Below are 25,533 nucleotides of genomic sequence, written 5' to 3' on the forward strand. Positions count from 1 at the left end.
TTGCTGCCGTGGGCCGCAGTGGGCGGGCGTAGATAAGCTACGGCTCGTCCGTGAGGGGAAGCGCACGTGGCGTAGGCTGCTATTACCCCATCCGGGAAACACTCAGTACGAAGGACCGGAGACGACTCCGTATCGGACCCACTTACCGGGCACCCCTCCGATACGACCCCACCATCTTTTCAACATCACCCCGAGGGCTCTTATCAAGCCCCCCCGCCTTCCTCTTTTATCATCGGGGCATCGTACTTGATCTGCCGGGATGGCATCTCATCGTTTTTCCGGATTGAAGACGGACCGAAGTAGTTGCGACCTGCAAGTTGTTTTGATGGAAGATACTACCCACCATCTTCCATATTGGAGCCAAACAGCAGAAGCAACTTGATGACGGAACTGGAATTTCGTCGCAAGAGATTTGCCGGCCACATCTGTTCTCGAAATGGAGTAGAAAAGACGAGCGATACGACTGCCAAGGAGTCTAAGAAGGAGTAGTTTCACGCCCATTGCTCCCAATGATGGAAACTCAACGCCCGGCGTAAACCCGTGCCTCCGGTGACGTCGATCCCAACTTACCAACTGTCGCTACGTATCTGCGCAGCAACGCTCTGATACCAACATCCTGAACGTTTCCCAGGATTTTGATAAGGGTGGCCTCGCCGATGCGCCATTCGAGAATGGGGGGTTGACGCAGTCCAGGGGCGCGAAATCGCGCGAAAAGATAAAGTCGCATTCACTCGGACGAGGATTGAATAGCTTTAAACAGATGAAATGCCACACAGACTCTGGGCTCTTCTGAGTTTACGTAGATCAATTGACCTTTGAAACACGAATACTACTTGAATTCATTTTTCAGAATGACTGTAGAGGAGAAAAAGCTTGATGCCAGCGAAGCGGCCGTTCAGCCCACGTCTAGCAATGGCGAAGGCGAGAGCGAATCACAGCACCGGCAGTTGTCGAGGGCGCTCAAGGGTCGTCATATGCAGATGATTGCGATTGGTATGTCACTCATCACAGAAGCCGCTCAGAATCTAATTGGATCCCCTCGTAGGAGGTTCTATCGGTGCAGGTCTCTTCGTCGGAACCGGAGGAGCATTGAGGACGGGGGGTCCAGCTGCTCTGGTAAGTATCTCGACATCAATGTAGTCAACCGACTTGAAGCGAAGCTGAGTAGCCTGAAGCTCATAGGTTTCATCATCATTGGCTGCATGATGATGTGTACCGTCCAAGCTCTCGGAGAACTTGCAATCATCTACCCAGTCAACGGAGCTTTCTATGAATATGCCGTTCGCTTCATCGACCCAGCTTGGTGAGTTTACTTCTAACTACATAGTCACACAAAGACATCTGATCCGACGTCTGACACCTCGCCAGGGGCTTCGCAATGGGATGGGAGTACTCCATCGGCTGGATGGTCACACTCCCCTTCGAAATCACAGCAGCCGGCATCACAATCGAGTTTTGGAAGAGCAGAGAAGAAGTAAACCCAGGCGTGTGGTGCGCCGTCTTCATGTCACTCTTGATCATCATCCAAGTCTTCGGCGTCCGTGGTTACGGCGAAGGTGAGTTTGCACTATTTTCCAGTCAAGTTACAGCTGCGATACTTCCCCCTCCCCATGCCCCCCTTGGGAGTGATACCTGAGATACCGTGATTAACTCCTTTTTCACAATCAAGTCGAATTCATCCTCGCCATCGTCAAGATCATAGCATGTATCGGCTTCATCATCCTCGGCATCATTATCAACGCCGGCGGCGTACCCACAGACCCGAGAGGCTACATCGGCGCGCAATACTGGCACGACCCAGGCGCCTTCAGGAATGGCTTCCAAGGATTCTGCTCCGTCTTTGTGACCGCCGGTAAGTTCCCGCCTCTTCTACTATCTCATCTCATCCCCTCTAGATCCTTGTCAAACTCTACAATGGCTCGGGCGCTCTGAAATTAAAGAAATCAATCTCAGCCTTCTCCTTTGGCGGTACCGAAATGGTAGGCCTCGCAGCCGCTGAAGCCACGAACCCGCGCAAGACTCTCCCGAAAGCTACCCGCCAGGTATTCTGGCGCATCACCCTCTTCTACATCCTCAATATCTTTATCATGGGCCTTATTGTCCCCTCGGACAGTGACGTTCTTCTCGGCGCCAGCGGCGCAAACACAAAGGCGTCGCCCTTTGTCCTGGCCGTCCAGCTCGCTGGCATCCAAGTCCTCCCTCACATCATCAACGGCGGTGCGTCTGATTACTCTCATCTTCCTCCTCAACTACCTTACTTACTCCCTAATTTGTACTTCCGAGTTGGAGATATCTGACACCTCCCAACCAGTAATCACCTGCGCTGTCATCTCCGTCGCAAACAGCTGCACCTACGGCTCAACTCGCGTCCTCCAAGCCCTCGCCCAATCCGGTCGCGCCCCCTCCATCTTTGCCAAGATCGACAAGTCCGGCCGGCCCATCTACTGCGTCGCGCTCCAGGTCGCCTTCGGCTTCATCTCCTTCATCACCGTTGCCGCTGACAGCAAGACCGTCTTCAACTGGCTGCTCGCCGTCACGGGCCTCTCGGGCCAGTTCGCGTACGCGAGCATCATGATTGCGCACATTCGCTTCCGCAAGGCGTGGAAGGTGCAAGGGAGGAGCCCCGAGGATATACCCTGGAGATCTGCGCTGGGCGTGGTGGGGAGTTATGTTGGTGTGTTTCTGGTTTGCTGTTCGCTTGCTGCGACGTTTTATTCTTCGCTATTTGTAAGTCGATTTGGCTGATCCCCGTTCTTTTCACCAATTGTTGTTGACCATGTTACTGATGCTCCACAGCCGGTCGGAGGAAAGCCGAGTGCAGAGTCCTTCTTCCAAGGATACTTGGCTGCTCCCATCACCATCTCCCTTTTTTTGTTTTGGAAGGTCTATACCAAAGATTGGGGCTTTGGCGTCGACTTGCACAGCGTTGATCTCGACATGGGAAGGCGGCCTGAGGAGGAGCTCGATGATGTTTACGAAGGGACTGAGAAGAAGAAGAGCATTTGGAAGCGGGGCTTGTCGGTCATCTTCTAGGTTCAGTCAATGGCCTCCCATGATGCCGTTCCAGAGTTTTATGTCCTAAGTATGATCAAGACGCATACTGATGCTCGAACTTTTGGAAGGTAACACAGCGGTAAATGCATGTGTTTATGCTCTTTATTAATGGGCACAGGCCTCAGATCTTGTTCTGTAAGACTCTCTAGGGACCTCAGGTGATTTCCTCATAAGGTAATGCCGGCGACCTCTTTGACAGACAACTTTGGACATCATTTGGCTTTGATTCTCAAGTCTTCATACTCACAGCCTTGTCCCGACTCCAAAGTCTGAGAGACTATGGTACTCAGACTGTCGCTGCGCCGAACGACAGCCCCATACAGACCATCGTTTTTCTGAATCATCATCAGCCTTCAGCATGTCCACTCTTGATATCCGAGGTAAGTCCTGTGATAAATGTGACTGCATCGCCCTCAAGAAAGTTGGTCGCTGGGCCATGTCAATCATTGGCCAAGATCCCCGGCCTAATTGCAAAGGCAGCTCTGCCGAACAGCTTTGCACTTCCCCAAAAGATGGCTCAAGCATGCGCCTTCAAAAGTACAATCATGATGAAGGGTCACTTTATTTCTTGTGCTTGAGCAGGCAGTGACGGCCCCATTTCCGCTTAAACTGCTCTGGGACGAACGGGAGATTGGGCACGTAGAGCGCTCTGGCCAAAACATGGGTATTCTCCGCGTCCAAGAAGGGGATGCACTTAACAATCTCCCAGTTCTCTTCATCGGCAATGTAGTCGGGCTCGTTCGGAGGCAGGGGAGCGGTTCGTTCAGGGTATTGTGTGTCCACCATGAAGCCACAGAATCTCTGGTCAACATATTTGCCCATGTCCTCCTGGTTTCTGTCGTTCATGCCATTCGTCGGCATCCAGGTACCACTCCAGAAACCAAACCCAGTGCGAGCCTCAGAGAATTCACCTGGAAGCAAGCCCCTGAACTCTGAGCGAACAAACTTTGCGTGCATATCGCGGGGGAGGAAGTAGGATGACGGGAAACGATACCATTCCTTGCCAAAGCAGACATTATCGCCACGCACACCAAGGCCTTGTTGACCACTGACGCCGGCCCCGAGAGGCTTGTACAGACTCAACGGGGCAGAGTAGGCAGACCAAATGCCGTACACTCGGGATAGACTGATATCGAATGACAAAAGCAGGGTGATGGTGACCAAGGACAGCTTGAGCTTGGCAGGGATCTTGCCAACGAGGGTCTTCGGGTCGGAATTGCCGAGCGCGGTAAGAACAATGTGCAAAGACATGGCTGCGTTCAAGGCAAGGAAGGGGTAGGCAGGATACATGAAACGCTCTTCCTTGTGAGGCTGAAGAGTGAAAATGCCGAGCCACAGGTAGAAAGGTGAGATGAAGACCAGCGCACGAAGGCCGGTCTGGAATCCCTGGCCGGAAGGGGAAACGATCTTCTGCAACAAGAATAGGGGCAGACAGACGAGCGCAAGCGCGAACCAGATGTTGAAGTTCAGAGTCAGGTTGCGGAAGTAAAAGGTCCATGGTTCTGTGCCGTACAGTTCAGGGCCGCCGGTCTCGGAGAAGATGTTGTACTTGACAATGTTCCAAGCTGCGACCTCAATTTTCTTGTAGAAGAAGGTGTTGATAACACCGTCGAAGAACTAGCTGGCATTAGACAGTGACTGGTCACGAAGGAATCAGTACGACAACTTACAAGAACGATGAGGCCCGCAACGACGCCCCTCACCACGCGCATGATAGCTTCAATCAAGCGGTCCGTATCGCTCAAGGCAGCGAAGAGAGCCTCCTCAACGAGGAATGGGGCGCAGAGTGCCGCGGCAAAGGGCCAGCCCACCACCGCACCAACAGCGAACCAGAAGATGCCTTGAGCGGTCTTGAGACCACCCCGCCAGTTCATGAAAGACGAAGCGCCCAGCATGGCCATGTACATGGCAAAGCTGGAGGGCAGGTAGGCGGTGCTCGCATGGAAGTTTCCAGGGCTGAAGATGGTGGCCAGGATGAAGAACAGACCGATGCGTGCATTGAGCGTGAGGCTAATGACACGGAAGAGAAGGGTCTGGCACAAGGCGCAGCCAAAGGCGAGTACGTAGCGGATGAAGAAGAACTCTCCGACCTGGTCATGGTCAGCAATTGGTCGCAAGTAGTGTTCTGTAGTGCCGCAATGCACTTGCCTTGGTGGACTGTGGCATCAAGCGGCGAATGTTCCCAACAATGGCATGTAGACCAACGTATAGCCAGCTGCGAATCGCGTAGGTGGGGGAGTACTCCCACGTCTGCAGGCCGTAACCGTGGGACAGGTAATGGGTCGGTTCATAGTAGTTGAATGTTTCATCGCAATCTTGGATTGGGGCGAAGAGGGCGGAGATGATGTTGGCAATCAGGAAGCAGTAGAATGCCGAGATGGGTTCGATAGCGAAAGCACTGGGGGGCCTGTTGAGAGTTGCTGTTAGTGGAGGGGCCTTCTCTAGATGAAAGACAAGGCAAAGAAAGTCTGAGAACCTACTTCTTTCGAGCATGTCCAGCTTCGGGATGGACAAACTCCCTTGGTCGAGGGGCTGCTTTGGGAGGCATCGTGGCTGCTTGTGGTGTCGAGCAGTGCGCAAATCAACACGGCCGTCTGGTCGATGGACTGAGGTGAAGCCACGAAGCTGCAGCCCTCAACATTTCGAAAAGCTCGGGAGCTTGTGACGCCACAGCTTCCCCAGTTGAGCAGGGGTTATGGGAGCAGTGAATGTTGACGGAATTGGCACTGTCCAAACGGCAGTCGGTAAGCGGGCATTATACAGTGTGACTAAGCAGGCCTAATGCGGAGAATTCTCATTGGTCAAAGCTTTGTGGATGCGACGGAGCTATCGCCTGCAGCTGTCGCACAGACCAGGCGTGATGATGACGAAAAGAAACAAGCCGATGATTGTGGCTTGACACCAGGCCAGGAAAGTCCGGAGCTAGCGCCAGTGGTGATGAAAGAGTCTCGACTCTCAAGTCTCCCGTCCAAGGCACAGCTGCATCCCGATATCGACACGTAGGTTAGGTATCTAGGGGATAAATATTTCGTGCTGCTTTTGTCATAATACCCCTGCCAGATTCATTCGTCATTGGAGGGAGCTCTGGCCATATCATTCCATTTTCATATTACCGACTACACATTGAGTACAGAGACATGCGTGTACCGCCAAGATGGCTCTCCCTTCTGCATTGCATGCACATGCTTTCTAGTGGCCCTGGTGTTTGCTGATATTTGCTGTCCTGCTTGGGGCACGGATTTTCTCCCGTCGTCTCATCTTCACACTGACCTGACGGACGGTTGGGTTCTCGCGGTCAGATCTCCTTCCTGTGCCGCCGTTGAAGACGGGAAATTCCAAAACACTCGAAATAAAAGGAAACATTGAGCCTCTTTGCATGTGAGTGGCAGCGCTGATTCGCCAAACACGGTATTCCGTGTGACGCTGGGATGAGACGGAAACAAAAGCCAGAGAGCCCTGTCTTTGCCTGTCTGTCATTTAAAATCTGGAGCAAATCCCACTCCCTCGCCCATGGTTGGAGTGCAGATCTGCCGCTTCTCTGTCCGGGACCCTAGACTGGAATTTGGGGAATTTTTGGGTATGTACCCAAGGTACGGAGTATCCGTACCGGTATTCAAGTTCAAAAATACCTGGTAGCCACACAGAAAATAAGAATTAAAAAAATAAAAATAAAAAAGAGGGACCAGCGACGGGAAGGAAAGAGGGAACCGACCAAAGGGAAGCACGAAGAAGGAAGCAGTGACGCACCGACGCACCGACCACCGCTTTCCTCAGCTGGTCCAGGCTCCATCTTCCCTCCACCCCCTCCGTCTCCTCTGCACTGGACACTTGCACACTGGACCAGCCACTCGAGTCCCCGCCGCCGCATCACTTCAACTTCTTGCGCATTCTGGCCAGCTTTCCCCAAAGTCAACCCAGCATCTGCATCTCCGAGAAACTTCTCACTCGACACAAAAACCACCAGCTTACCGTCGCAGCTCTCTTTTCTCCTACGACATTGCTACAGAGTACCAATTTCGACTGCTGCATCGAATATTCCACACACATCTGTTCTGCCCTTGAGAGCCGCCGCACTCAGAACACATCACGATGGCTCCCCCTCCGCCCGCCAACGTCCCTTTAACCCAGAGGCTTCTGCTTCTGGCCCAGACCCTGCAATGTATGCTGATTCCCGTCTTTTCGCCTGCATGTCTCTGTCGCTACAAACAGTTGCTAACATTTCTATCAACAGTCGCTTGGTTTGCCGGGTATGTACATACCATCTTGACATGACGTCCTGCTCTCTCCCTGCAACCCGACGACCCAAAATACGCAGACAGAGATGCCCGATGGGCTTACAATCGACAAATTTAATCGCTATCCTACGAACGTTGACTGACAATTCATGCTGCAGACACTTGTCCCTGATTTTCGCCGTTATCCGTTATGGCTTCTCCTACATCTCTTTCAACTACTACAGCCGGATCGCCCGCTTCAGCTACAGACTCACATTCCTGTCTGCTGCCCTGACCTACGGCATCGTCGTCTACAAGACTCTCCGCGCACGCAGTAAGGCTGGAGCCAAGGCTCCTCAGAGCCCTCTGGCCCTGATTGCCGACGAGAACGTTCAGTACCTTGGTGAGTTGCATCCTTGCCCTCTCATTGCGGGGGAATCGCTTCTAACCCTGCGACCCTAGTCATGTCCCTGGTGTGGCTTCTGTCCCCCCAGTACCCCCTGGCCATGCTCCCTTACGCCATCTACTCGATCTTCCACGTCGCAACTTACACGCGCGCCAACGTGATCCCCACCATCACTCCTCCTAAGCCCATCACGCCCGCTGCTGGTGCTTCCCCTAGCGGCAAGGCCCAGTACGCGAACAACCCGATCGCCGACAAGATTGGCGCTTTCGTCAAGGAGTACTACGATGCCTCCATGTCTGTTGTGTCCTCGCTCGAGATTCTTCTCTGGGTTCGCCTCCTGCTCTCTGCCATCACCTTCCAGCGCCGCTCCTGGATCTTGATTGCCATCTACACCGCTTTCCTCCGTGCTCGCTTCACCCAGAGCACCCACGTCCAGAACTCGCTCGCTCTTCTTGAGTCCCGTGTCGACTCCGCTGTCGGCAACCAGGGCACTCCCCCTGCCGCCCGCCAGGCTTGGGAGACCGTCAAGGGAGGCGCCCGCCAGTTCTACGCCTACACTGACCCCAACCGCTACCTCAGCGGCACCGCCGTCCCCAAGAAGACTTCGTAAAGCATTGGCGAAACAAGCGAAATGATTCAAAAAAGTCACGAGTACCTTCAAGGGTGCAATAGCAAAAGCCTTATTCAAGATGAGGCTGATTGTCTAGGCGGCTCCGCCGTTGCGAAGAGCCGGGTTGCAAGCCAACCAGAATAAGAGTGTTTATCTGCAGGGGACGATCGCAGAAAGAGGTTTATAACGAGAGTGTACGGTCGCAGAGGAAAAGAAATGAGCGGGAGGTTCATGGCCGGCCAAGGTTCACATGGTGTTTCGCCGGTAATTCAGGTTATTATAGTGTAGGCGAGTTTGGGGCCTGGTGGTTTACCGGGTTGCTCTCTGCATCGCACGATGATTTCAGGTTTCCCGTTTGCTCACTGGCTCCGGCCTTTGTTTGTTAGTTTTTGATTGAGCAGTAAATCCAAATTCGCATGACTACACAACTATCTTCATCCTTTCCTTGAATCTTCGCGGTTTGTGGAATTTGTTAGAGATGCCAACAGCCCAAGTCAAGGGCTGAGCACATGCTGCCAAGAAGCCGGGGCGGACGACGGCACTAGCCACACCCGAAGTGGCGTAGCTCGGCAGCTCTTCCCCGGCTCACCCCACTACGAATGACGTCGCCCTCCCTGCTCGGAGGCCGACGTCAAGGCTCACTTCCCGCACGCGACCAAGGCGCAGCTACGACACAGCAGACCGTCATGAGGGAGGACGCCTTGGTTAGACTTCCCTGATCGTCCATTTATACTACACGCACTGCAACAGTCCCTATTTCCTTGGCGCCCGTTCGTCCTAAACCTTGCTCCGCTTTCCTGGGTGCATCAACAGATTTGTCTCCATCATGGCCTCTTTACTTCGACAGATCGTTGCAGGACCTCGAGCACGGCACGCCGAGTCGGACTTGGATCTTTGTTATGTCACCAACAACATCATTGCAACGTATGCAAGTCCTTGGATACTAAATACTATCACAAAGGGACAAAGCTAACTTGTTTGTGACACAGATCTGGTCCTTCAGGCACATATCCCCAAAGAGCTTACCGAAACCCGCTCGATCGGCTCGTTACCTTCCTCGACTCGAAACACAAAGACCAGTGGGCGATATGGGAGTTCCGCGCAGAGGGAACGGGGTACCCGGACGAGGAGGTCTACGGCCGTGTGCGGCATTACCCGTGGCCTGATCACCACCCGCCCCCGTTCCGCCTGATTCCCATGATCATGGCCAGCATGCGGAATTGGCTCCAAGGAGGCGATCTCGAGCAGGGTAATGTTGCCGTTAGTGCTGCTGACAAGGCTGCCGAGGGTAATGACAAGAGAGTTGTCGTCGTTCACTGCAAGGCTGGCAAGGGCAGGAGCGGAACAGTATCCTGCAGCTACCTTATCTCCGAGTGCGGATGGAAGCCCGAGGAAGCTCTCACGAGGTTCACGGAGAGGAGAATGCGGCCCAAGTTTGGTGCGGGTATCTCGATTCCTAGCCAGCTACGGACTATTACATATGTCGACAGGTGGACTCGAGGTGGAAAGAAGTACGTTGACCGGGCTATTGAGATCATGGAGATTCATGTCTGGGGCTTGCGAAGTGGCGTCAAGTTCGACGTCGAAGGCTTCGCCGAGGAGGGGAAGAAGATCAAGGTGTTTCACACATTTAAGAAGAGTGAGAGGATCGTCGTCCAGAGCGACACACCAAGTGGAGGCGGAGTCGGGTCTATGGTATCCGACCTCGCCAGCGTCAGCGTCAAGCCTACGGAGAAGGCGCCTGCTGCGGCACCGCTGTCGGAACCTACCAATACGAATAACGCTCGCAAGAGCAGCTCGGATAAGGAGGCTTCTGGAGCTGAGACTAATGATGCCACGCCTTCGCGAACCGAGTCAAAGAAGCTGCGCAACGCCAAGACGACGTCCTTGATCCGGACACCGGAGCCGAGCGCGGCTCAGAAGAGAAGTGATACGGATGCTCCGTTGGCAGGGCAATCGAGCACACAGGCCCAAGGGAAGTCGAATGGTGGTGAAGACGGCGAGCCCGGCGGTATGGCCGTTATTCTCAAGCCGACAGAGCCCATCCACATTCCCAATAGCGACGTCAATATTTCGGTGGAACGCCGTAATCGCACCTCGTCCTCCATGGGCCTCACGATGGTGACCGCGGTCGCCCACGTCTGGTTCAACGTCTTCTTCGAGGGCAACGGCCCCGAACAAGACGGCAAAGCTGACGCCAGCGGCGTTTTCGAGATTAGCTGGGATGCCATGGACGGCATCAAGGGGTCTAGCCGTAAAGGTTCCCGCGCCTTCGACAAGATCGCCGTTGTCTGGCGCGTGGCAGACTCGCAGCGGGCCGAAGACGGCGGCGACGAGGTGATTGCGCCGGCGGCCGGCGAGATCATCAATGAGCCATCGTCTGGATCACCAGTTCCGCAGATGCAGGCTGCTGATTGGAAGGGTCACAACAAGGAGGACCCCGTCGCTGAGAAGCATCTTGGATTGAGGAATGAGAGCCCCGAGAGCGCGGACGTGAGCCGTGCGAGTAGCGTCAAGGACGACGCGGGCGTGTTGAGCGGCGGCAAGGATGGTAATGATACGGATTCAATGGAGGGTGTCAAGACGAGCGGGCCGTTTGGCGAGGAGCAGCTCGATGCCGAGGATGTTGACGTGAAGAAGGTGGAGAGGGAGGTTGGAGAGGGGAGTCTGAATAAGCAGGCGGATCCTGGTCCCGAGTTGCTGGATTCTCCTGACACCGCGAGCGGGACGACGGCGATTGGGAGCACGAAGATGAAGAAGTGAGCATCTAAAGTGCGGGTTGCGGCGCTTGTGTAGAGCGTTGTTGTTTCATGTATGCATATTTCTGGGTTGTTGATACCATGATGAGGGGAAGGATGGCTATAGACGATTAATTCCATTCACGAACTTCTTCACTGGCTATGTTTTTGCCAACGAGATTCAAATTCGCGATGAAGCACTAGTGCTTTACGAGTCCTTTATCACAACACGCTCTAAATACAGAACTAAGCTATAAATACTAATTCAAATTAATTCTTATTTTCGTGCTAATTGCTCAAGCGTAGACCAGTACTCGGTGGGTATATTAAATAGGAATATACTGTAAAAATAGTCACTCCCCCATCTTAATGCAACTGAATTCTAGAAGCAGGATCCCTGATGAAACACATATATCTCGTTTCGGAAGACTCACCAAAAAGTGACTAACTGGATCGGCAGCCTTTTGTCAAGGGTCAAACTGAGCCAAGGCTGGACGACATCCAGGAGCATTATAGCCCTGCCACATCGACTGCGAGATGGGTTCACTACAAAAGTGGGTGCTCTTATGAGGGGCAGCAGCAAATTATCTATTGATCCGTTCTAAATCCCCTTATATCCGCCTATGAGAAAAGTTCGAGTGAGGGCAGGGTGGGACAAAAACTGGAGATGCTTGTGATCACGCCATCTAGCAGTTGATGGAATGAAATATAGATTCAAACGCCTCTGAAGTCTCGATGCTCACTCTTAATGTACTCCCATTCAATTTTTGTAGCCTGTGAATCTTTTTCATGATCAGGGAACCGATAGAAATATTCTTAAACCAATTCAGTTAGTCGTAAGATGAGCAACATTAGCCTGGACCCTTGCAACCCCGGGTCTATGGCCCAAGTCTTCCAGCATCGCCGAGAGTGGCCTTCACTGCCTGATGGTTATGTGTGGAAAACACAGAAGGAAACATTCAGCCCGCGAAACCTGCTGCTCAATCCAATCATTGAGAGGCCTCTACGCTCCGAGTTTGGTCTTGTCTTTTGTCATCGTGGGCTCTACGAGCGGGCTTCCAGAATTGTCGAAAACTCATTTGCTGCCATCGACAACGGCATCAGCCAGGGACTGTTTCTCCACGAGATTGACGGATTCGTACCCGAAACCCTAAGGACGGCGGTCGTAGCACATGAACCAATTGCAAGGCGCGTCACGCGTCACGACAAGCCGTGGGCTCATATCTCTCCACATGAGAGATACAAGACAGCTCTCGTGACGAGGAACATTAAAAATCCCATTCTTGACCCAAGTATATTTGGTCAGCCAGCAATGCCAGACCAGCCAGGGACCTTGGGACCACCAGACCTTGCTAGCTCATACCTGGAAACCAATGAGAAGGTGTTAGCGCTGTTCGACGTGCTGTGGAGAGAAAAGTTTGACAGTAAAGGTCTTACCATTCAATACGATCTTCGGGACAATGATCTGGCCAACGCGATACCTTATTATTCTTTCCATATCTCCAAGCACGCAAATGGGAGAGCAAAAGGGCCACCACTGGTCCATAGCATTTTCCAGTCGGTGGTGCTTAAAGGCTATAATGTGGTTTACAGGTCATTCGATCATCTCATCAGGATGGTTGAAGCGGCTTCCTGCGCACAATACGGATATAATTACTTCGAGAAGAAGCAGCTGCCTATGTTTCCCGCTATGGTCATGGTGTTCCATGCTCAGCCGATTATTGATCTTGCAATGGAGGCTGAGCCGGTCAATATCCATTGGGACAAAAGAAGCTACGAGCACATCCACGATATTGCGAAGAGGCAAATCATGTCATATGTTGGAATAGAAGCGAAGGACAAGCCGTACAATTTCATACTCGAGATTACGCATAGTGGCCTAGGGCTTGGCTACAACCGGGAAACAGATGAGGCGAAGAATCCTCTCAACGGCAAGCTGATTAGAGACGAAAAGGTCAAGTTCGAGAGCCGAGTTGATCGAGTCTTGATAGATGTTGCATTGGAGCTGCGGGAAAAGAACTCCGAGCTACTCTTCAGCTCGTGCACAAGGCTGCCTGACTACATCATAGACCATAAAAACTACAAGGCAAACTGGCAAACGTCACGACTAGAAGCATGGAAAGATGCCGATACAGACGAAAACGGAATCTCGGCGGCCTTACGAGCTATCCATGGCGGCCTATATCCCCGATCTGATATTGTAGTTGCCGATGATCCCCTCGCTGAAATTGCCGCACGGTCTTGGATCGATCAAGAGTTTGGGTTGGATCGACGCGAACTCCTCAACGGTGTCTCCTATTACGACTGGCTGGAGAAATCTCGTGGGCGTAAAACCTTTGCTACCGAATATCGGAAGAGAATGATCGAGTCCGTGAAGAAGCTTAATGCAAGTTTCAAGGCAAACACATACGGAGAAGCTTTTCCCAACATGGTCTCGAATCCAACATGCCCCAATATTCCCGAAGGTCCACGCATCACAAATGAAAGAATCAACCAATGGTTGGCAGCGATGAAGGATTTGACATATACCATGGACACGCAAAATGTCGTCTCGAACTCTAGCATTGGGGAAGAAGGGAATATGAGGGACGAATGTAGTATGATAGACGGTCAAGACGAGCAGACTCGGTTCGCGATTCAGATCGAGGGCAAAATGGGCCTTGTGTTCGATTTCCCTGGTGATGCAGACCGCGCATTGTCCAAGCTGCGCGAGCAAGGATTCTCTGGCGGCGCCGACGCTACCGTAGCCCAAGAGACCCTCGCTGCCATCACGATAGGTGCCGCTACATTCAGATTCATCAGCAAGAGCACATTCATTGAACCAATCTTCTCGATGAGCGAAAAAGCAGCATACGAAGGCGATGATGTGCTTCTCAAGAAAATCATTGCTGACGCTAGGGACATTGAAAGAATGCCTCCACTTATGGCGACCGAGCTGGGACTCGCATGCGAGCAGGGCCATCTCGCGGTGATCGACCTGCTGCTGAGTCACATGCCGAACATCAATATAGCAGGCCGAAATGGTCTTCCGCTGGCTTTGGCTTGTGCCAAAGGACGCGAAGATGTTGTCCGAAAGCTCTTGGATCATGGTGGTGATGTCAACTTTGCCGTACAACTACATGAAAAACCTCTGAGTGCGGCTTGTAGAAGCGGCCACAAAGGTATCGTCGAGCTTCTACTCAGGAAAGGAGCTGATTCAACGGATCGATCACTATTTAACCCGATGGCTCAAGCGGCGAGTAACGGCCATACGGATATCGTCAAAATACTACTTTATCACGAAAAACGACGTTTAATGCCGCGCTCCGTGGCAGAGTCCACCAAGTATGCACTTCATAATGCGTGTCTATACGGCGAAAGTAGCACTGTCAAGCTGCTTCTTCAAGAAGGCGCGGACATCAACCTCCAAGGTGGTCACGAGGGTAGCCCCCTCCATGCGGCATGTTCTCAGGGTCACATGAAAACCATCTACATTCTACTCGAGAACAAGGCCACTATTGATCTCGTGAGAAACGGTGAGACCGCATTAGAGTCAGCATGTGCTCGAGGCCATTATGCAGTTGCAGAGTTGTTGCTGGAGAGGGGTGCAAGCATTAAAGCCTCAATCAGAAGGTCAGGCGTGGTTTACGGAAGTCCACTAGAACGAGCATACAAAGCTGGCAATACAAGCATTGTGAAGCTACTGCTAGCGAGAGGGGCTCTGATAGATTTCACCGTGGACATAGAGACAAGGAATACGGAAGTGGCCTTGCTACTACTACGGACGTGGCGTCCGGCACAGCCTAGACTTATTGATTCAAGCCTCTTTGCGTTTCGTCGAAAGCTATCCGAGCTCGGGTTTATTAAGAGGAGACCTGTAGTACCGCTGCGTGCGGTCGAACTGCTGCCCGACTGTGGCTGCCTGATATGCTGGATGGATGCCTATGTTGATCCCGAGCAATTTACTAGGAACGACACATTGGACGCAACTTCTAGGCGTCTGTTACCGCATCCAACTTTCGACGGGGTGGTAACTCGGACAACTCCTTGTGACGAGGATAATACCAACTGGTAAGTGTGATATTCCCCTATCGGGCCTTCAAACACTTCAGAGTTGGACTCTCAGAACTTCTCTTGCTTTGTTGGGATCAGCCTGGAATAGGCAGGATACATCTACCTTATTCAATATCCTCACTTTTGTTCTTAGAGATGTATCTAGTAGGGCACTTCTGTCTACCTACCCATAGAAGGAATAAAGCCTGTACATTCTCTCGTTTCTTCTGGAAGTTATCTTATTGCGACAGGCTTGCTATCAGCTATAACGCTGACGCATAACGGCAGGCCAGCGAGTGAAAGTCCCCCCCTCCCTTCGCACTTGGCATATTGAAAATTAGCTGTGAATCCAATGCCAGAACAAAGACTATTTGAACTTCTACCAGCATAAGGGCCTAGAAAAGGGGCACACGAACTTTCGGTACCAAGCCGAGCAAGAACCATAACTCAACACGGAACCTCAAATCACGCCGTGAGTACTATAGGCGAACGACCAACTACAGAGCACTTTTCAACTCATGTTCAGAGGCCGCCATCCTATCAAAGTTCAGATACAGAAGCATCGTCAAGTCCCAGCACTTTCCAGGCTCCAAGTCGGGCTTTATATTCGACTCATTCCTCCAACGCAAACGAGCCGTTGACTAGAAGTGAACAACAACCGTCTACAAGCACAGGAAAAAGGGAGCTAGAGCAAGAATTAGTCAAACAACAACCATCAACTACCAAGCGGATAGGGGGTTTACAAAGGCTATTTGGAATAAAGGATAAAGATAGATAAGCTCTAGAACTGAGTGAGAAGTAATTATTCCAATATCATAGCTTCAAGTTAGAGTATTGTTTCCCGAAATTTATTTTCGAATGATTAGTCCTTTAGATATTATTGATCATACCCCAATATTGCAACGTAAAAGGCTTGGAGAGTAACTGCGACGAGACTGCGCGATTTGAAATGAGTTGTCAATGGGAGGGGAAGGAGGCGGAGGCGCTTGAAGAATACTTTCTCCACAAGCTAAGCCACTCCAAGGACACAAAGTATTACCGGATGTAAATGATTACCGAAGCCTCCGCTAGTAAGGACGCATTCGAAAAGATTGGGTGGCCCAATGTAATAGGCTCCTTTCAAACCCCACCGCTCCGAGAACTCCTATTTAACAACCAGAAGAAAGGCACGACTCATTTGCCTGCGTTCCTCTCAGAAATGCTGCCATCTTTTCGGCCATATCAGTAGAAATCCTAAAACCCCATCCGTACATGCAGGCTAAACTTCCCTTCCCACCGATCACGAAAGAGAAGGGTACAAAGCTTATTCTTCTGTGCGGGAAACACTACCCCCGGCTCCGATGGAATCTCCGCTGCCGTTAGCGTGTCCCCTCATTAGATCTTTTACGTTACGGGTGATCAGAGACACAGGTGGCGAACGTGACTCTCTTCGGCACTTGCAGCAACCTTGCATTTGCTACGAACTTTGCTGTTGCAGAAGGGAACTTCTACTTCACCCCGCACATTTCGACGAATGACTCCAGAGACTTGTTCAAGATTGCCGCAAACATGGCAAGCTGCTTCGCTGCAACATGCGAACAAACGCGGAAACCTACTGTCTGCGCCGAGGCATGCTCTGCATCCCAGTTGCTGCCATCTTCAATGGCCTTTGACTATGACCAAGAATCAGGTTTTCTGAACTGTGTTTTGAGGCTTTGCGACAATACTTGCTCTTTAACTTACGTGAACCAAGACGTGTTAGGCAGTGGTGTCAGTTCTTCGCCCGATATAACTACTGAGGGTTCGGAATATCAAATATTGACTCGGCTTTTCATTATGTACTTATTTCGTACTGCCTTCAAGCTGTGGTTCTTGTAATCTGCGCCTCGGCTATTGTGGTGTCTGTCGGACTGCAATTGTTGAGGGCGTCGTCGGCAGAGAGAAGACGATTAAAGATAGTTTGAGAAGTCCGTTAGAGACATTCTTGAGAGTTCAAGCGCTGTTCGGCAGTAAGTTTTGACCTCCCATAAATCGCCATACATCCGTTATGCTGGATTATCAGCTGACCATTGAGCGTAGTCTCTTTAGCCATCGCTACATTCATCACGCAACCTTATGATATCGATCCATCGAACGGATATGCTCTGATCTTACACCTATCATTGGCTTTCTCTCGCCAGTATTTACTATCATGTTGCTTTACAGCCACGGAGTACGATCACGCTTCTCGACTGCTTTAGTATTCGCAAGCTATTTGCTTAATACTGTGACATTTTTCAGACTTATTAGGAACCTCTCGAGTTCAAAAAACGACAGATCTTTTCTGGACAAAGCCATAAATAGCCTCTTTAGTGCTGAGGCATGTGGTGGTAGCTCCGCGATATCCCTTTGCTATCAGTTGACTGGCACAGACCCCGTTGGTTCTCTTTCCGGCTTTTACGACAATCATTCATTTGCAAACATGAATACTGTTACATTCCCGTGGATATGGACTACACTAGTGCTACCGGTCTTGGTCACCAGGCAGCTGGGCTTATTCAGACAACAGAGGAAACACTCCGTCAGCGAGCTACCGCCCTCGAAGCACAATGGCATACGCCGAAGCAAGCAATCTTGTGGATCACATGCATCATTCATCAACCCATTTTTCTCTTTCGCCGTACTATCTTTGGCGACTGTTGCATTCTTTCTCTGCCTTGTGTATCAATACCTGTTGGTCGGAATGGTTGGTCCTTTGGGCAAGTCGTGGCCCTGTTGTTCTGGGTGCCCCGGTTTCTAGATGTCCTTCGGTCAATGTACGAGAAGGAAAGGTATGAGAAGATTAGGATTGTACAAGAAAGCCAGAGCTAGATGGGAAATCCGCTTGGGAGAATGGAGATCCTAGATTGAAAAGAATAAAGAACTGTTTCGTAAAAGCTGATTGAACTCTCGTTGGGACGCTGCATGCTATCTAATGGGAGCTGCGATTGAGCGTTCATTAATGCGAGGAATGATCAACAAGTTTCGGAGGTTATGATCACAAGCCCTTTTTAGAAGTGCAATTGTCTTCATCGGCTTTGTAGCTGCTAAGAACCGCGCGGACTTCGGAAAAGCCTAGAGTCTAAGCCTAGGGTCGATCTATTGGCGATGGTTTGTCCGTCGGTGTTCTTATAGAAGAAAGTGCATTATTTCTTATAGGTCTTTCCAAATTGTGGACTTGTGAGCTGGTTGGTATCGGAGCCGGTGCTGGGGATTCCCTGTCGCTCAGACATGGCGAATGGATCAAGAACGTTTGGTTGGAGAACGGTTAATGACACCGAAGTGAAGTGAAGACTAGAATCCGAATGCTGGCTAATAATAATCATCAAGTCTACCTACTTTACGATTCTTTTTCTCTAGAGGATATTCTATACGGAATATGTAAAAAGAGATCAAAAGTATTTATAGAAATTATAAGAAATAGTAACAAGAATAAGAAGGATAAGGGTAAGAAAAATAACGAGGATAATAAGAACAATAAGAACAATAAGAACAAGCCACCTCTATGGCCCTTCGCTGGCTCGTGGTGGGATCAAGCCGCCTCCTAGACCTCTATCAAACTTGCGGAAGATCTTCTAAAAATACTGATAATTTCAAGGAGTTGAATGCTCATCACGGCCGTATCCAGCCTTCGCTTCCACTTTGGCCTTTTCGTTGACCGTGAAAGTCGCCACGCGGCCGCTATCCCACTGGGTTTTCTGAACTGCATACAACTCGACGGCCTTGTCGAAGCGGCTATCCCCGCCTGGGATGGTCACAACAGGCTCTCTAGGCTTGGAATGTTTGTCTTCCCCCGCCTTCTTCTGTATCGGTCATGGTGGCGAAGTCGGCAGTTTTACTTGAGATCCAAAAGGGGCGGGACACATTTTACCCTGCGATGCTCTGAGTACCATGTTACCGAAGAATATAAATTCTTTGTGAGTCACAAGTACGAGAACTTGGCTCTTTTATACGGTGTAGTACCCAACCCGCATCTGAATCAATATACCTTTTCAAGCTTACCATGGGAGAAGGTTGAATGTACAGATGACTGCTGCTCATGATTCGCAGCTGCTGGCCGAAAAGTCTGATTATGATTTCCTTGACAGTCTTTCTCCGAGAGACATGAAAGCCTCCAAGTGCCTACAATGCTCAGCGGCGTACTTGCAGACAATTTCGGTGTAACCCTATTCACAGCAGCTCGTTTTTTGGGTAGCTGGATCATGTCTCAGCCGACCAAAGAAAATCGCCCGCTTGTGAACGCGACCATGTCGGCAGCAGCAAATGATGAGGAGCCGTCAAACTCTTGGCCGGCTTCAACTTCCCTCACAAAGCGTTACTATGGTTTGATCTTCGCAAGCTCAATAATGAAAGCTTTGTCATCCGCGGCAAATTCTCCCTCTCTGAAATCTCTTCAGCCCAACAATCCAAGCGAGGAACAGGTCATGACTTACAATGCTTTTTGCCGATCGATTTGCGACACTCTAAGAGGCAGATACGATACCTGGGAGAGCAACCTGTTTACATTTGGGGCCCTTCATTATCAGTGGGGCTGGACATGGGACGGACGTCCGGGTATCCCGTCAGAGCACTTAGAGATCGGCCGAATCAGCTCGAGGATTACACCTGTACTGGGCTTCCCGTGCCGGATGATCCGGAGAACCCCAAAGCTACGTACAGAGCAGCTGGGATTGAAAGACCAGAAGAAAATCGTAGGCGTTATTTTGAGATCAGTCAAGCGATACACAACGACCCGGTTAGCAATGACGTCAAGGAGGTGGCTCGGGTTTTCAGCTTTACATGCCCAGGTGATTGGGATGTAAGTTGGGGCCCCGGTCTTTCTACCAAGTTCCAGCAAGAGATCCACGGCCATGATCCCAACGATCGCTGCTACGGGGAAATTAACGTTGTTGATTTCGTCACCTATTAATGGGAGCTGGCAGAGTTGGCCAATTTGTTCGTGGCCAGGCTCAGGTTTCGTGCGCCTTGGGGTCAGCCTTGTATCTTATGGACGTGTGACAGCTGGCAAAAATTTGCAAAGCAGAGATAAAAGAAGTATGAAGACCGGTACAGTACCGGTACAGTCGCCCATTCACACTTCTTGTCCACAAGAAGTTCATACCCCGGCCCACCGCAAGCCAGGGACCTTCTTTTGTCCGTGTCGCTCACTACATGGCAGCAGCCATTGCATGGAGACCGGATCTCTCTATCGCACAGAGGGACAAGATTGTTGGACGCTTGTTGGATGAGATGCAGAGGTATAAGGAGTTTTACTAGCATATGTTCCTCGAAGATAAGGGGATCATCAGCAGGAGAAAATAGTGGCTAGACAACAATGGCCGGTAGGTTCGCTGGTCTGCACCCATTCCTTTGGGGCTACCCACTTTTATGGGCCGATATTCGTGTAGTCTTAGTTAAGAAGTATGCAAACTAGTGGTGACCACCAGGAAAGTGCTTTTAAAACGTGCAACATGGCGTCATATCTGCAAAGGGAGATTAGTCGGGCTCGTTCAAGTGATTCTAGAGACCAGACAGGCGAGCCGACGACGAGCTTCTATGAAAACTTGACCTACTCATCAGTTTCGTTAACTGCTTTCTAGTCAGCATCTTCAATCGGTTGATTTACGTGCTGTTAATCACAAAATAGGAACCAGATCTCAGGAGTGGGTTCAAATGATCAATTTTGTATAAGACGAGTGCGTATAACAGTCGATACCGTGGACTACCCCGTCTCAGAATGACCCCAGAATCAAGACCTTGCTAGAGGCTTAGTCCAACTCCTTTCCAATCTTGTCAAACTCGTGACGCCACTCAGCGACCTTCTCAACCTTCTTGAAGGGGTCGAGGTTCATAGCCTCACTATCCACGTATACACTCTCCCAAAGAGTGAGTTCGCCTCGCCCAACGAACTTGCCCAACTCAAAGCTCGCGTAATTGGAACTAGCATTAGAACGGTCACCATCTTCCCAAACTCCAACCTTGAAAGTTGCACCCGGCCGGAAGAAAAAGTTGGACCCCTTGGCAGCGCCACTCCGCGTTCCACTGTTGACAATTGTTACCGAAGTGTGAGGCTTGTTGGACTCATCCTCTTTGTGAACTTTGGGAACACTGTTTTCGTTGCCGCCACCTGACTTGCTGTTGCTGGAGGTTACCTTCCCGCCACTGTTGTTGCTCCCATTACCGTTACCACAATCGCGGCAGTCGGCATCCTTTGCGGAACCGTGCCCTTGAGATCCGTAACCTTGGGATCCGTAACTCTGAGATCCGTGGCCGTGAGAACCATAGCCCTGAGAGCCATAGCCCTGAGAGCCATAACCTTGGGAACCATAACCTTGAGAACCATATCCAGGGGCACCGTACCCTTTGGGCTGGGAACTGTTGTCCTTGGTTGACACTGAGAAAGACATGCCAGGGACACTAATCTTGAAGCCTTCTTTAGAGGAAGTGTTCTTGTCATTCTGAGACTCGGGGTTCTTTTCACTTTCTTTGGCAGTGTTCTCACGATAGAAATCGTCTTGGGGAATGATGGCAGCATTCTTGCTACCGATCTCAATGTTCGATGGGAATGGCTGCATGGGCGCCTCGCGAACGTCCTCAATTAGAAGGACTAAGGGTTTCTTCCAGATTGAGTCGTCCACCTTTTTGTAGAAGTTGAGCTTACAGCGTCCCGCGGATAGTTGCGTGTTCGGCGCGCGAGTAATGACGTGATCAATGTTTGCTTCGTTTGCTGTATGAACTTTGTGAGCCGAACGTCAGAGGTAAGACTGGCAGTGTAAATACACTTACGAGTTCCGTAGAGGTAAAATGGCATGAAAGTGTCTGGGTACTTGTCTAGGCGATACTTGGAGTTCAATGGGCGGCTAACGATGGTCTTCCCCAACTGAACACAAACATCTTGGAGGATGATGCCGCTAAAACTGTCAGTTGGGTCCATTTCTGACACAAAACATGCCACGAGTTGCCATGCTAAACTTACGACTCTTTTGTCATGATCTGACCATCGAAGTGCCCCTTCTGCTCGATGACATCCTTGGCCATAACCTTGCGTTGAGTCACAAGCAGCATCGGCTCGGTGGGGTTCGACTTCTTCAGAGCAATGTACTTGGCCTTCGACTTCTCATCAAAGCTCGCATTAACAATCAGTTGCTGTCGGTGGTTCGCTACATGGAACATGGGTAGATGGATCAGGTATATCTCCTCTGTGCCCTGAATGAGGAAGCTGTGGAAGTCCGGCGCCGGCGTGTTGCGCTTGCGGACGATCTGCAAAAGGCATGTCAGCGACTGAATCGAAACGATGGAGAATCCTCAAGAACAAACCTCAGTCTCCTTCGCGACGACATCGTAGAAGATGTCAGCGAGCTGATTTGTGAAGTTCCCGTCAGTAGGGAATGGGGACATGACGACGTTCCGCAACACCATCAAGTCTAGTGAACTCTGCTCTAGGCCGAGTCTCTTGACGTAATTTGCCTTGCACTCTCCGTACAGTTCATCTGAGAATTCGGTGGAGGTCAAGAAGAGTGGAATCTTGGTGGGATCGTCGTCCGGACTGTCAACTGAAAGGGCCTCAATGACTCTCTGCATGAGGTAGTTGGCTTCTTCAATATCATCGTTCAATCGTCCGTCTTCGTAACGGAAGTTCAGCGCGAAGGCGTTGATGTTGAGATCTGAGCCCAGACTTCTCAGGAGTTTCATGACCTTTTGGTCATCCGGTCTTGCTTCGTCTTCGGCAATAATGGAAGCGTTCGTCTTTTTGACAATCTCGTCCCGAATACGTTTCTTTTCGGCCTCGATCTTCTCTTCGGTTGGGTTCGACTCAAGTTCAGATGGGAGCATGTTGAAAGGCACGCAGACGAAAGGGCTTTTGGAGTCTGTCAACGCTGCCCATTCTGCTGACAGCTTTATCGAGTGCTTTAGCGTCGGGCATTGAAATACAGAACGGCGAATTTGATAGTGATCGAGAAAAGTGAATGAGACATACCCTGCTGCAAGTCCAAGTAACCTCTCCAAGTAAGGCACCATAGCCTTTGGCATCAAGACCAATTGTCCTGTTGGACAACCATGTCGAGACTGCAGAGGCACCGGGTTTACTGATAGTACATATGCATGATTAGTTTTCTCTCCATCACTGATACACCTCTTCCAATAGGTAGACTCACCTTCCTTCAACACCGTAGATGCCAATGCTGGTGACCGAGCCTCGCGACAAATAAGGACTTGTCCAGGTGACCAAGAATCGCATACGATTGTCACGGTAGCAAAGGCCGCCAGCAGGGTAAGGGATATAGCCTGCTTTATGGGGATCGACAGTAATGGAGTCGGCAAAGCGCATGGCGAACAAATCATCCTGAGTCTGGGCGCGAAGTGTCGCATCCGGCACAAAGCCATCGGCCGCACCCATGTCAGTGGGGAGATTCATGACATCTCCAGGTCGATAGTCCTTTGGCAACATGGAGCAGAAATATCCACCTGAAATGAAGTTAGCGCGTACAGTTGCAAACGGAGTCAATTTCGGAAGGCTCGAGACACTTACCCCAGGCGGCGTCGGCATGAACAACGAAAGACAACCCCTTGGCTTGGAATTGCTTGCGCAGGGCTAGAACACCGCTTAGAGAGTCCACGGCACCCTCTGGAGGAGTAAAGTAAGCTTTCTGTCAACCCAGCATGCTCGGTCGGCTCTGTCTTACCTTCAGTAGAACCTATGATAGCAACCACCGCATAAACAGGTTGTCCTTTGTCAAGATTCTCCTGCAGTTTCTTTTCTAATACGCCCAAATCAAGGCGCGCCCCCTCATCAACTGGAATGCCGATAACATTATCGGAGCCCAAACCACTGATCGCTAGAATATTCGAATGTTACCAGAATCCTACCAGCCGCCTGAAGGAGAGGGGAGTATCCTTACCAGCACCCTTGGGCCAAGAGTAGTGCCTGGTGTTCGACAACATGTATTGGCCTGGTAGATCAAGCCCAAACTCTCGCTCCAGCTCATCTTTGCCAGTGGACTGGATGGTGAACTTCTTCATCACGTCTGAAAGGAATGCATTGGACACGCCATGCTCCTGATAGAGTCGATCAGGTAGATCAAGAATGTCAGATGGCTTCAAGTTGAGCAAATCCCAAGTTGATAGATCAGTGAATAACTTGGTTTCGCCCTTGCAAGTCTCAACTTTGAAAGCCTCCGACAGGAAGTTGAGTGCCTCGCCATTCCCAAAGGCCTTGCGAAGCGATAGTGGATAGAACTTCAGGTTGCGAGCTGGGAAAGTATGAATAGCTGATATTGTAAGTTGAGAGTTGATACATACCGACCCTGCAAATTGATTATCAGTGTGCGACAGTATTGTAGAGACTCAAGAATCTTACCACATGGATTCCAGATTAGCAACGGTCCCGTCACAAGTCACATGGCCCCAGGAGGTAGGCGCTTCGGCGTTGTCCTCCTTAATGTTGTAACCAAAGAGGTCGCACAGCTGCTCGCCTACTTCTATCTCTGCCAAGGTTGACAGTGGACTGGCTTCGAACGCGACGTTGTTTGGATTGTAGAGCATCGTCATGAAGTAACCCAGCATAGAAGGCATGGTCAGGTCAGTGCACCTAAGTCGATCAGTTCAGGAATGGCACGCTAAGAAGAGTCTAAGAGAAAAGCACTGACATGTGAGCTTCATAACGAGGGGACCAGAACGGTATGCTTGACTTGCCCAAGATGTTGGAGGCCTTCCGAACGGCATTCTGGAGCTTGTCCATGGAATTGCGGAAAGCAGGCGTGTTCTGTGTTTGCCCATCGATGAAATTCTGTTTAATATCAGCATCATGACCGTTCTGTACTTATCACGCAGTTGAGTCTCTTAGTAACACACTCCATCTTCAGGGTAGTAACTCTTTCGCGCACTCTCAAGTTCATCTAATATGATGTTGATGTTCTTCTTGAAGTATGGAAGGTTCTCGGCTTGGGGACCAATGAAGTACGACGAGATGATCTGATGAGACTCATCCTCGTAGGTGGCCTTGGTATTGTACGCGGTGTTCTTGGAAGTCATGATGGAAGAAGAAGTCTTAAGTGGGTGGTCGATGAGTTTCAGCAATAAGCTGGGCGCCTTGTTCCGCAACTGAAAGCGAGAAGAGAAGTCTTATAAATACCCTTCGGCCCAAACTTCCTACCGTGGCCGTATTCTGACTCTCATTGAGACTTCTTTCGACTCTTTCGCGGTTATACCAATGGGTAGATGGCACTGCATTTCGCAGTTTCGCGATGACAAAACGACAATATGCAGGCTGGCGATCAACGACCGCTTTCGCCTTCTAGGACCTTCGTGTATTCACACATACTCATGCAAAGCTTTCATCGAGTGTCTTGACCGGTCAGGCCTTGCATTTCCTATGATGCCAGTTTTCAATGTTCCCCTCACGGGAATGCTTTCCACACACTCACCGGTATCATCTTAGCTAGGTTCCGATCAACTGGAAGTTGCATTCCCGTGCACAAAACCAACGAATTACTGTGTGAATTA

The 25,533-nt window shown here is 50.7% G+C and overlaps 6 protein-coding genes across 6 annotated transcripts; 4 read left to right on the forward strand and 2 right to left on the reverse strand.

Moving 5' to 3' along the window:
- Positions 1–851: 851 nt before the first annotated feature.
- N0V96_007295 (uncharacterized protein) lies at positions 852–3,033 on the forward strand (the record flags this gene model as incomplete). Its single annotated transcript, XM_065757984.1, has 7 exons — positions 852–993; positions 1,183–1,303; positions 1,369–1,556; positions 1,670–1,852; positions 1,993–2,217; positions 2,312–2,670; positions 2,797–3,033. 7 exons carry the CDS (start codon positions 852–854, stop codon positions 3,031–3,033), a joined length of 1,455 nt encoding a protein of 484 aa, XP_065613507.1.
- Positions 3,034–3,615: 582 nt separating this feature from the next.
- On the reverse strand, positions 3,616–5,602 carry ALG9 (mannosyltransferase; the record flags this gene model as incomplete). Its single annotated transcript, XM_065757985.1, has 4 exons — positions 3,616–4,671; positions 4,725–5,144; positions 5,203–5,461; positions 5,535–5,602. 4 exons carry the CDS (start codon positions 5,600–5,602, stop codon positions 3,616–3,618), a joined length of 1,803 nt encoding a protein of 600 aa, XP_065613508.1.
- A 1,541-nt stretch (positions 5,603–7,143) lies between these two features.
- On the forward strand, positions 7,144–8,284 carry POM33 (Transmembrane nucleoporin; the record flags this gene model as incomplete). The annotated part of the gene is made up of 4 exons (XM_065757986.1): positions 7,144–7,243; positions 7,286–7,301; positions 7,448–7,671; positions 7,731–8,284. The coding sequence occupies 4 exons, from the start codon at positions 7,144–7,146 to the stop codon at positions 8,282–8,284; spliced, it is 894 nt and encodes a 297-aa protein (XP_065613509.1).
- An 826-nt stretch (positions 8,285–9,110) lies between these two features.
- TEP1 (Telomerase protein component 1) lies at positions 9,111–11,047 on the forward strand (the record flags this gene model as incomplete). Its single annotated transcript, XM_053191436.1, has 2 exons — positions 9,111–9,208; positions 9,274–11,047. 2 exons carry the CDS (start codon positions 9,111–9,113, stop codon positions 11,045–11,047), a joined length of 1,872 nt encoding a protein of 623 aa, XP_053050998.1.
- Positions 11,048–12,637: 1,590 nt separating this feature from the next.
- N0V96_007299 (uncharacterized protein) lies at positions 12,638–14,156 on the forward strand (the record flags this gene model as incomplete). Its single annotated transcript, XM_065757987.1, has 2 exons — positions 12,638–13,990; positions 14,034–14,156. The coding sequence occupies 2 exons, from the start codon at positions 12,638–12,640 to the stop codon at positions 14,154–14,156; spliced, it is 1,476 nt and encodes a 491-aa protein (XP_065613510.1).
- Positions 14,157–20,798: 6,642 nt separating this feature from the next.
- On the reverse strand, positions 20,799–25,062 carry N0V96_007300 (uncharacterized protein; the record flags this gene model as incomplete). Its single annotated transcript, XM_053191438.2, has 10 exons — positions 20,799–21,757; positions 21,817–21,941; positions 22,007–22,290; positions 22,348–22,888; positions 23,187–23,496; positions 23,561–23,678; positions 23,899–24,281; positions 24,423–24,619; positions 24,678–24,817; positions 24,883–25,062. The coding sequence occupies 10 exons, from the start codon at positions 25,060–25,062 to the stop codon at positions 20,799–20,801; spliced, it is 3,237 nt and encodes a 1,078-aa protein (XP_053051000.2).
- Positions 25,063–25,533: the final 471 nt, after the last annotated feature.

The sequence above is a fragment of the Colletotrichum fioriniae genome (genome assembly GCF_027942845.1).
Source record: "Colletotrichum fioriniae strain IMI 355084 chromosome Unknown scaffold_8, whole genome shotgun sequence".
Lineage (NCBI taxonomy): Eukaryota > Fungi > Ascomycota > Sordariomycetes > Glomerellales > Glomerellaceae > Colletotrichum > Colletotrichum fioriniae.